Source organism: Aquarana catesbeiana, linkage group LG12, assembly GCF_042186555.1.
Source record: "Aquarana catesbeiana isolate 2022-GZ linkage group LG12, ASM4218655v1, whole genome shotgun sequence".
Taxonomy (NCBI): domain Eukaryota; kingdom Metazoa; phylum Chordata; class Amphibia; order Anura; family Ranidae; genus Aquarana; species Aquarana catesbeiana.
Genome location: NC_133335.1, coordinates 77,619,414 through 77,631,485, shown reverse-complemented (window position 1 = coordinate 77,631,485; position 12,072 = coordinate 77,619,414). Strand labels below are relative to the sequence as shown.

At 46.9% G+C, this 12,072-nt stretch overlaps 1 protein-coding gene across 1 annotated transcript in view; it reads left to right on the top strand.

Annotated features, from left to right (window-relative positions):
* NPEPPS (aminopeptidase puromycin sensitive) overlaps nt 1-12,072 on the top strand; it is a 147,184-nt gene that overhangs the window by 71,647 nt on the left and 63,465 nt on the right. Inside the window, exon 3 of the mRNA XM_073608094.1 lies at nt 8,499-8,576. Within this exon, the coding sequence (XP_073464195.1) occupies nt 8,499-8,576 (78 nt within the window). The remainder of the gene's footprint in view (nt 1-8,498; nt 8,577-12,072) is intronic.

Here is a 12,072-nt window from a genome sequence, read left to right as displayed (position 1 = left end):
GCTTTGCACTATGGGTAGAAGAGGTTCAAGCACCCCAGGAACCAGAGACACTAGGGAATCTCGTTCAGGTTCTGAGGGCCCCCTGTCGGCAGCATCCTCCCCCCCTAAAGATGGGCCAGGGACGGCTAGCCAGGGAGAGCCATCGGGGTCAGGGGCTACACCTGCTTCTGGCACTTCAGCCCCTGTATATATTACACAAGAGGTTTTTTCCTCAACCATTAATGGTCTAGAGGAAAGATTAATGGCCGTGATTACGTCTTCACTCAGTGGAAGAAAACGCACTAGGCTTTCCTCTGTTCCCCAAGACCCTCAGACAGAGGAGCTCTGGGATAAAGGAGATGAATCCCTTTCAGAGGATCGGGATGGGGTGGATGATTCCTCTTCGGAGGATTCAGGTGGAGAGGGACCCTCTGCAACTTCCCAAGAGGAGAAAGTCTTAGTGCAGATCCTCACTGGATTGGTCCGCTCCACATTTAAGTTGCCCATACCTGAAACTGCTAAAGAATCCTCTTCTGCTTTGGGGTCACTGAAACCTTTCCAAGCAGCACATGCTTTTCCTGTTCATACTTTACTTGAAAAGCTTATTTATTCTGAGTGGGATCACCCAGACAAACGTTTTTTTTCCGCCGAGAAAGTTTTCAACACTTTATCCGATGGAAGAAAAGTTTATTAAAATGTGGGGAATACCGGCTACTGATGCCGCCATTTCCTCCGTAAATAATAGCCTGACTTGTCCTGTAGACAATGCTCAGATGCTCAGGGATCCTGTAGATAAAAGGATGGAATCCCTATTGAAGGATGTTTTCTCCTTAGCAGGATCAGTGGCCCCACCTGCAGTAGCAGCGATTGGAGTCTGTCAATACTTAAGAGACCATGTTAAGCAGGTCATCAAAGTATTACCTGAACAGCAGGCCCAGGGGTTTGCTAACCTTCCAGCGGCCTTATGCTTTGTGGTTGACGCCATTAGAGATTCTATCGTGCAAACCTCCCATCTTTCACTGGGGTTGGTGCATATACGTAGAATCCTATGGTTGAAAAATTGGTCAGCCGAAGCACCATGTAAGAAGCTACTGGCTGGGTTTCCATTTCGTGGTGCAAGGTTGTTTGGAGAGGACTTGGATAACTATATCAAGAGAATCTCTTGTGGGAAAAGCACTATCTTACCTGTCAAGAAGAAGAGTAAGCGTCCCTCTTTCAAACGGACTCTTTCCCCAGCGCCGGGGGCTTCAGCCTCCAGGCAGTCTCGACGGCCGCCTCCATCGGGGTCCAGAGACAAGAGTCAACCCCAGGGACAAAAGAAGTCCTGGGGAAAGAAGCCTACTAGGTAAAAAAAATAAGACCTCTGCATGAGGGGGCGTCCCCGCTCACTTGAGTGGGGGGAAGACTGCGACAGTTCTCAGAGCTCTGGCACGAGGACTTCCAGGACAGATGGGTGGTCTCCACGGTAACCTTGGGGTACAAGCTGGAGTTTCAGGAATTCCCTTCTCCTCGGTTCCTCAGATCAAATGTTCCCAGAGACCCAGAGAAGCGTTAGAGCGACTTTTGTCGCAGGAGGTCATTATGATAGTTCCCGCAAAGGACCAGGGATTGGGCTTCTATTCCAACCTTTTTACGGTCCAAAAGCCAAATGGGGATGTCAGGCCCATTTTGGACTTAAGGGATCTGAACCGATTCCTAAGGATTCAATCCTTCCGCATGGAATCAATTCGAACAGTAGTTCCCACCCTGCAGGGAGGAGAATTTCTGGCATCAATAGACATCAGAGATGCATATCTGCATGTGCCCTTTTTTCCTGCTCATCAGAAGTTTCTGCGCTTCGAGGTAGGAGGGCGCCATTTCCAGTTTGTGGCTCTGCCTTTCGGGATAGCCACTGCACCTCGAGTGTTCACAAAGATCTTGGCTCCTCCTCTGGCCAGATTAAGGGCTCAGGGTATAGCTGTCATAGCATACCTAGATGACCTGCTCTTGATAGACCGGTCGGTAGCCTCTTTGAATGGAAACTTGAGGACCACGGTCAGGTATCTAGAACACCTGGGTTGGATCCTCAATTTAGAAAAGTCTTTCCTAAAACCAGTAAGAAGACTGGAGTATTTAGGTCTGATTATAGATACAAGCCAGGAGAAAATATTTCTACCCCAGGCAAAGATAACTGCTTTGAGAGAGCTGATTCTGACAGGAAGGACCAAGAAGGGTCCCTCAGTCCGCCTTTGTATGAGGCTACTAGGGAAGATGGTGTCTTCATTCGAAGCAGTTCCCTATGCTCAGTTTCACTCAAGAATGCTGCAACACAGTATTCTGTCGACCTGGAACAAGAAGGTTCAGGCATTAGACTTTCCGATGCACCTGTCGCATGCGGTGCGTCAGAGCCTCAATTGGTGACTCATACCCGAAAACCTGCAGAAGGGGAAATCCTTTCTACCGGTTACCTGGACAGTGGTAACAACAGATGCCAGTCTGTCAGGTTGGGGAGCAGTTCTGGAACAGGCTGCGGTCCAAGGGGTATGGTCCAAGACAGAGAGGACCTTACCCATCAACATTCTGGAGATCCGGGCGATACATCTAGCTCTAAAGGCCTGGACTATCAGGCTACAGGGTTGTCCGGTCAGGATCCAGTCCGACAATGCCACAGCAGTGGCTTATGTCAATCATCAGGGAGGCACCCGGAGCCGAGCTGCTCAAAAAGAGGTGAACCAGATCTTAGTCTGGGCAGAGATGCATGTGCCATGCATATCGGCAGTTTTCATCCCGGGAATAGAGAATTGGCAGGCGGACTATCTAAGTCGCCAGCAGTTACTTCCAGGGGAATGGTCTCTGCATCCCAACGTCTTTTGGGCCATATGCCAAAGATGGGGGGTTCCAGATGTAGATCTCTTTGCATCCCGATTCAAAAAAAGATAGACAGATTTGTGGCAAGGACAAAAGATCCTCTTGCATGCGGGACGGATGCGTTGGTGATTCCGTGGCATCGGTTCTCACTGATTTACGCATTCCCGCCTATTCTGCTACTATCACGACTCCTTCGCAGGATCAGGCAGGAAAGGAAGTCAGTACTTCTGGTGGCCCCCGCTTGGCCCAGAAGGACTTGGTATGCAAAAATAGTAAGGATGACGGTAGGTTCCCCGTGGACACTACCGGAACGCCCAGACCTGTTATCTCAAGGTCCAGTGTTCCATCCTGCCTTACAAACGCTAAATTTGACGGTTTGGCTATTGAGACCCACGTTCTGAAGAGTCGTGGGCTCTCAGGTCCTGTCATATCTACCTTGATTAATGCAAGGAAGCCAGCTTCCAGGATGATTTATCATAGAGTCTGGAAGGCTTATATAACCTGGTGTGAATCCAGAGGTTGGCATCCCAGGAAATATGTCATAGGTAGAATCCTTGATTTTCTACAGATGGGATTAGAGATGAAGCTGGCCTTGAGTACCATCAAGGGCCAGGTCTCTGCTTTATCAGTATTATTTCAGCGGCCACTTGCTTCGCATTCTTTGGTCCGAAACTTTATGCAGGGGGTGATGCGTCTTAATCCTCCGATTAAAGCGCCCCTAAACCCCTGGGACTTGAATTTGGTCCTGGCTGTGTTACAGAAACTGCCTTTTGAACCAATAAGTCAGATTCCTTTGGTCTTGTTGACAAGGAAATTAATTTTTCTGGTGGCCATCTCTTCTGCTAGAAGAGTATCAGAATTAGCAGCTCTTTCCTGTAAGGAGCCTTATTTGATTATACACAAGGATAGAGTGGTACTATGCCCTCATCCTAGTTTTTTACCGAAGGTGGTTTCTGATTTTCATTTAAACCAAGACATTGTTCTACCTTCCTTTTTTCCAGATCCCTGTTCTCCGGAAGAGAGATCTCTACATTCGTTGGATGTAGTAAGAGCAGTTAAGGCCTATCTAGGGGCAACTACTCAGATCCGCAAGACGGATGTTTTGTTTGTGCTGCCAGAGGGTCCCAATAGAGGACAGGCAGCGTCAAAAGCTACCATTTCTAAATGGATTCGACAGTTGATCATTCAAGCTTACGGTTTGAAACAGAAGATTCCTCCATTTCAGATCAGGGCACATTCCACAAGGGCTATTGGTGCTTCTTGGGCAGTGCATCACTGGGCCTCTATGGCTCAAATCTGCAAGGCCGCAACCTGGTCTTCAGTTCATACATTCACCAGATTCTATCAGGTGGGTGTGAGAAGGCATGAGGATATCGCCTTTGGGCGTAGTGTGCTGCAGGCAGCGGTACAGGGTCCTCAGGTCTGATTGCACCCTACTTGGTCGTGGTTCCCCCCCCTCAGGTAGCATTGCTCTGGGACATCCCATCAGTAATTACTGTGGCTCTGTGTCCCGTGATGTTCGAGAAAGAAAATAGGATTTTTTAAAACAGCTTACCTGTAAAATCCTTTTCTTTCGAAGGACATCACGGGACACAGAGGTCCCGCCCCTCTTCTAATACACTATATTGCTTGGCTACAAAACTGAGGTATCCCTGCAAGGGGGAGGGATTATATAGGGGGTTGAACTTCCTGATAGGGTGTGCCAGTGTCCAATCACCAGTGATACCTATATAACCCATCAGTAATTACTGTGGCTCTGTGTCCCGTGATGTCCTTCGAAAGAAAAGGATTTTACAGGTAAGCTGTTTTAAAAAATCCTATTTTTTACTTTTTACTATAATAAATATCCCCCAAAAATATATATAAAAATACATTTTTTTCCTCAGTTTAGGCCGATATGTATTCTTCTACATATTTTTGGTTAAAAAAAAAAACGCAATAAGCGTATATTGATTGGTTTGCGCAAAAGTTATAGCGTCTACAAAATAGGGGATAGTTTTATGGCTTTTTTTTTTTTTTTTTTTTTTTTTACTAGTAATGGCGGCGATTTTTATTATGACTGCGACATTATGGTGGACACATCGGACAATTTTGACACATTTTTGGGACCATTGGCATTTTTACAGCGATCAATGCTATAAAATTGCATTGATTACTGTAAAAATGTCACTGGCAGGGAAGGGGTTAACCACTAGGGGGCAATCAAGGGGTTAATGTGTTCCCTAGTGTGTGTTCTAACTGAAGGGGGGAATGGACTGTGCAGGGGAGATGACAGACCGCTGTTCATACCCCCCTCGGAGAACCGGACACTGTGTGTTTACACACAGTTCCGGATTCTGGGTGTGCCCTGATCACTCGCATCGGCTCTGTGGGCGAGCAGGGGGGCGCACGCGCCCCCTAGTGGCCGTCTGTTACCGACGTAACATGAGGGCGATTCGCGCAGCCAAGCCATGTTGCCGCAGTAAAACTTCGGCAGCTGGTCGGCATGTGGTTAATGTACCTGAATTAGTTGATTCTGTGTCCTTTTAATGTACATTAAGAAAAGTATTTTACAGTAAGTTAAATCCTATTTTAGACTGTACTTTAATAAACACAAGCCCAACTTATGTAATCATCTTGCAGTTTTTCATCACAGTCAGACATGTATGCAATGGTAGTATATTGTTACGCAGGCCCAATGGGTTCTGAGTGCGTGGAAGTTGAGGAACAAGGAGAGGAGACATGGATGAGGGTGAGATGCCGGGTTGTTCATTGAAAAGCATAGGGATGTTCTGTATTGTGGTGCAGTGGATTGTTAGCAGCAACAATGTACATCTCATCCTTAATTGTTTTCATTTGAGTTAACGTGATTACATTTTTCAAATAGATTGTGTGGCTAGTATTGGACAACTTGTGTACTTCCTTAAAATTTGAACACATCATAGCGTGTATCATAGTTTTTCCTGATTTAACTTCAAATTATCATTTAAATACCCACTTATAGTTGGCACACTAATAGTTTGTCCTGCTGAGCTCCTGTACCTCAGTATGTGTGTTGTCATACCACATTGTGGGTAATCTCAAATACTGTGCCAGGATTGTTGCCCTAATGTGCTGATGTGAGACTGTACTGTGCCTTGGTTTGCCAGATATGATCTCAGCACTGCTTCTGATGCCAGCTTAGTCTCCAATAGGCACCAGGCACAATGCCAGTCTTCTCAGCAGGTTATTTTGCCAATGCTGACAATGTCGATTCTGCAGAGATTCACACTTTAAAGCAAACATAGAGACACAATTTATTCAGGTTTAAAGTGATTTGTAAACGATCACCTTGTAAAGCAAAACAATCAATTTAAAACTGAAATGAAAGGCAAACTGTTTTTGTAAGATATAAAAAAAACATAAATACCTTTTCCTGTTCTTTGCTGCATAAGAGCTGAAGGGAGGAGGAGAAGCAGCAGCACACTGAGCTTGCCAGTGAATGACTGTGCAGGGGAGGGGGGTGTCAGGACAAGTCTGATCATTGGAGGAGAGCAGGGTGAGTTCCCAGCACAGCTAGAGAGCTGACCACGGTGTGTTCTCCTGCTTGGTGTGGTCAGTTTTTAATAGGCAAGCCGAGGGACTGGAAGGAACACCAGTGGTTTCACATAAAGGAAGCAATACAAACAGGATATTTTTTTTATACAAGTAAAAAAGTGTTGGGGTAACAAATGCTTTTAAAGTGATTGTAAAGGAATACTTTTTTTTTTAATAACAAACATGTTATACTTCTCCGTGCAATGGTTTTGGACTGGCTGGCCTTTCATAATGGCATTGTCAGCAGACTCTCTTCTACCACGATAATGAAATCATTATCTTGGCTAAATATAACTAATGTACTGGGCTAGAACACAGAAGAGTCTACCTAGACTAAAGCCATGTACACACATGTCGAATGTCAGGAGACATCGGCCAGTTCAATAAAAACCGGCCATCATTCAGCCCGTGTGTACGGCAGCTGGTCCGACAGAAGCTGGTTGTTCAGCCGACTTTTGTCTTGACAAGCATGCTAGAAAACCAGCGACCAACCAGCTCCCGATCAGTGACTCAGCCAATGGCTGACCAAAGTGTTCTGGCGGGGGGCCGTACTTCTGTCAAAACACAGTAGAAAAGTGGGGGAAATTGCTGTACTAACACAGATTGTTAGTACAGCAGCTCCGATCGGAGCTGTCGGTTTTCTTTTATAGCAGGGGTCCCCAACCACCGGGCCGCAGCCCACTACTGGGTCATTGCCTCTCTGCACCCGGGCCGCATGAGAGAACCGGCGGGCATGACAAACCCGGTGGGCAGCACAACACACAGAGCTGGCGGGCAGCACGACAGCCGGCGGGCAGCAAAGGAGACACGGCCAACTGGCGGGCAGCTCGAGAGCCAGCGGGCGGACGAGAGCAGAGAGATGACATCTCTCACCGCCCGCCCTGCATCACCGCTGTTCTGATGCTCATGCACTCTGCAATGTAGTTGAGTATCATGGGAAACGTAGTTCCAAAACATCTGGGGTGCCAAGGCTCGCCATCACTGCCCTAAGGCTACTTTCAGACTGAGGCGCCTTACAGGCGCTAAAAATAGCGCCTGTAAAGAGCCTCTCCTGTCACTCCAGTGTGAAAGCCCGAGGGCTGCTCTTGCGGGACGTAAAAAAAAAAAAAAAAAAAAAGTCCTGCAGGCAGCATCTTTGAGGCTAAAGCACCCCTGCACATTGAAATCGATGGGCAGCGCCTCGGCAGCGGTGCTTTTAACCCTTTATTCGGCCTCTAGCAGGGGTTAAAAGCGATACAAAAGCGCCGCTAAAATAGCGGCGCTTTACTGGGCAGGCAGTGAGAGATGGTGTGAATGGGGCCTTATAGTCTCTTGTTTTAAAACATTTTTCTTTAAATCTTTCTCTTTCTTGAGGAAGGTAGAGCTTGACTGTTATGCCGATCAACTGGCATCAGTACTTTGAGCCAACACAAGTATGCAAATCTAGGTAAGTGATTTAGAGGTGTTGCAGCCAGATGGTCAGAATTGCAGCCAGACAAGCTAGTGTTTTCAGAAGGGGGAGATCAGCAATGGCAGCCTTCTTGGGTATCTCAGTGCAGGCTTATTTTTAAAGTAGAAGTTCACCCTAAAACTAAAGTCTGTAAATCTACAGGCATCCACAATCTAAGACTAACCTATCTAGCCCTGTAAAGAAGAAGTCGCTATACATACCTTTTCTGAAGCCGGTTCGGTTTCCATCCGCAAAAAACGGGAAATGCCTGGGAAGTGACATCGACCAAAGTTACTATGGGGCTTCCGTTGTTGGCTGCCCTCTCTGCACCCGCCTCCACAGAGAAGCCGCCGCTGACAGCTCAGCTTGGGACCAGAGCATCTTCAGAAAAGGTATGCATAGCGATTTCTTCTTTACCGAGCTAGATAGGTTAGTCTTAGATTGTGGATGCAAGTAGATTTACGGATTTTAGTTTTAGGGGGAACTTTTCATTTTAAATGTACATTTAGTTAGCCTATGGTGATGATTTTGTCCATGTGTGGCTTTCGGAATCTGAATCTTGAAGTCTGAAAGTTTGACTATGATTGGGTGCAAATATAGACAAGTATACATAATAAATTGACACCTTTTCATATCTGAAAATGTGCTTGACATCTTTTAAGTGGTTTGTTGTGTTTTCATTTTGCAGAAATTCATGCCACAGGTTTCAATTACCAGAATGAAGATGAGAAGGTGACCTTGTCTTTTCCAAGCACCCTACAAACGGGTAAGTGGAAACTCTGTTCGTACTCTGAAAATTGTTTTTAAATTTTTTTACAGAATGCATTTCTTAAGTAGCTTCTCATTTTTAGTAGAGCACGCTTGGTGTTCTTTAGAGGGGGTGGTTTACATGTGTGTATCTGTGTTGCAATGTCATCAGTGTGTGGTTAGTGCTTGCCAAACTGGACAATTTGTAGTATAGCTTAAGGGCTCCTTCACACGGACGTGTCCGTGTACGGAGCCTGCTCAGCGGGGGATCGCTCCGTCGATCCCCGCTGAGCAGGCAGATGACAGGTCTGTCGCTGCACGTGCAGCGATGGACCTGTCAGAGCGCCGCTCTCCCCTATGGGGGATGGGATGACGATGGACCGTAGAGTCTGTCGTCACCCGATCCGCAGACAGATGGAAAAGTAGGTTTTTCCTCCGTCACACTTTTTTGGATCAGAGCGGGTCGGATGTCAGCGGACATCCAACGCTCCATAGAGGTCTATGGAGCGTCTGTTCAGGTCCGCCTAAAAAACTGACAGGCAGACCTGAACGGATCGTCCATGTGAAAGAGGCCTAACACTTTTGCCGCCAAGGGTGTAAAGCCTGCATCAGAGCTGAAGTGATGCCAGCTCAGTAAGCCTTACGACCTTGCCATCCTCTTCTCTTATAAGTTCATTGTTGCTTTTTCTACCTTGAACATATGGTAAAAGGGCTCCTCCTTACTGATTAAAAAAGTAGCCATAATCAGGGTCTGATCTGGTAAACCTATCCTCTTTGCAGCCTACCCATGGCCCTCACTAGGATGTCTATCCTGGCTCCTCTTTTCTCCCAAGTTCCCTATTGTGGAATGCCCAGGAGGTCTTCTCTTCCTAGCTTTATGCAGTTTTTGCTAAGCCAAGTATCATATAGTCACAAAAAAAAAACTATTTTCTAGAATTTATTATTCTGGGAGGATTTTCCTTTCATATGTATGTACTTCCCTGCTCGAGTCTAGGTCATTGTAACAGTTGTTTTTTCCTAGTTCATGGGATCTTTGTTGGTCCTCTAATTTGTCCTCCTGAACTGCATCTACAGGCTGCAAGGTTTTACCTCTAGGAAAAATTGCGCACTCCTCCTGTAACTGACTTGGGTGACTGACTCCCTGTTCTAAACACTGTTCAATCTTTAGTCCATACTGTTACCTTCTACACCCCAGTTTAGCTTTTTGTTTTCTGCATCTGATTTTACCCACATAAACGGTGCTTTATAGGTCCTTGGCTGCCATGTCTCATCAAAGGATAGGTCTAGGAAAGGAATCCAGGATCTGTCGTAACAGATTCTTCAGTTCAGCTACTGAGGTTCATGCCTGTAGCCCTGCTGTACTGTTGACAGGCTAGTAAATATTATACACCCAACAATAGTGTGGAAATTAAGTCAGCAGCTACAAATACTGTATTTGCTTAAAGAAACTGATACTGTCAGAAGTGCGTCCCCTCCTGATCTGTCCAGCATCCTGGTTTTGGCTGTGGCATTCTCCTTGTCTGTCTGTCCACCTGCAAGGTGATGGATTGTGAACAGACTCTGGGTGGAGACTAAACCTGATCTAAGCCTGCAGTGTCATGCTTTTGATATTGCATTTGTAACATGTTTTCCAAGCTACCAGTTTGTCTGCTCTGCTGATTGGATTTCCCTGTGTATGACCTCGAATCGGATATTCACTATTCTCTGAACTCTGCCTTTTACTTGGACTGTCATTGAAGCACTCTGCTTATCTCACAACTGCAAGTACCTGTTTGCTTTGCTCAGTTTACGCCTGCCCTGGTGTGCTAGCCAGGCACTATAGCATTGTGTATAAGTCTAGGGGGCAACTGAGTACTGGTAGGCCTGCTTCCCTTTCCTTAAGGGAAGGGGGGCTGCTATAGGTGAAAAACACAGAAGCCAGCAATAGTGTCTGACCACCTGCATTAGGGGTAAGCTTGACACTTACAAATCCATGGATTCCAGTGCTGTCTGCCCCACAGCCAAATTTTTGCCAGCCTTCCACTCTCCGCGGCTGCCATCTTGTATTTCGAAGTCCCTACTTTGCATACACGGGGCATGGCAGTACATTGCGACTGGTTCTTGCAGCCCCTGTCCCAGTAGACTGTGGAAAGCGGGCCAATTGCATGTTCTTCTTACCTAGGTAAGAATTTGAGAAAGCGGGAGCCCGGACCTCTGGGGGGGGCAGAAGAGAGTGAAGGTCAGCTTTAAAGATGCTAACTTGCTTGTCCGCATCTTTCTGGTGCATCAATGCTGCCTGCAACATTTACCAGCTTGTTGCCCTTTTTTTGTTCTGTCCACTGCACCTTGGGCGTTCACCAAGGTGCTAGTCTCTGTACTTGTTCTGTTTTGATCTTGGGGCATTACCATAGTGCATGGGCGTCCGCATGGTGGGGAGGGGGGTGGAAATCGGCAAGGCGTGTGGTCTCAGTGGCGGCCGCGTCGCTATTGGGGTGTGGGAGGACTCGGCGGACTGTCCCGTACACCCCCCCATATGAAAAGAGATGTCGGCAGTGGCGCTGTGATAGGGGAGAGCTGCTGGCCACTGTAAGATGTTTCGCCCCCCCCCCCTTCTCATGTCGGCAGCACAGAAGAGAAACCTTTCTGCCTGTTCTTCTTTCCTCCCCATTGGCCACAGCGGAGGGCCAATCAAAAGAAACTAGAGGGGCATCATGGGAAATATAGACCTGGAGATTGGTGGCCCAATTGCTCTCAGCAGGGAGCAGGCTACAGTCCCCAGCATGCACTCTGCTGGGGGGAAAAGAGAAAACCTGGAAACAAGCTGAGGAGTGCTACTGTAGCAGCTACAGGAGACATGGAAAAAGAGGACTGTACTGGGGGAACTAATAGCCCCAGTACCACCAGGGAGCCACTCTGTACTTGCACCACCAGAGAGAGCCACTCTGTCACTGGGCAGTGTGGGCACAATAGGAGACACAGTACTAGCATTCTATGGCCACAATAGGACTGGAGATATATGGACGCAATAGCGTCCTCCCCTTCATGACATTGTTGAAAAGGGGCGGAGCATGGGTGACCTTAAAATTTATGCCCTCCCCTGAAAAAAGTTCTGTGGATGCCCATACCATAGTGGGATACCTAAACAACTTTCTACTGAGGGAACAGTTGGCCCAGACTCAATGTCAAGCAAGCTGTTCAAATACTGCAGAGGTTTGGATAGATTTTGGATCTCAAGAAATTATTGCTGGAACTTTATTGCCTGGAGTATCTAGCCCTCCTCCTTCATACTGCTCTATACAGGGTGTTTCTACTTCTACGGTGGGTTTGGGAAGGTCCTGAACACCCTGTCGGTGCAAAGGACCTGGTCGCTAGAGAAAGCTTCTCTCCAAGTCTACATTCTGGAACTATGGGTGATTTGGATAATCCTTCAATGCGGAACGTCTAAATTGCATGGTTGATAAAAAAGAGAAAAAGGGTTTGGGACTTTGAGGCATGCAACTGGGAAGGTAATACAACATAGTACTAGTGAGAATATC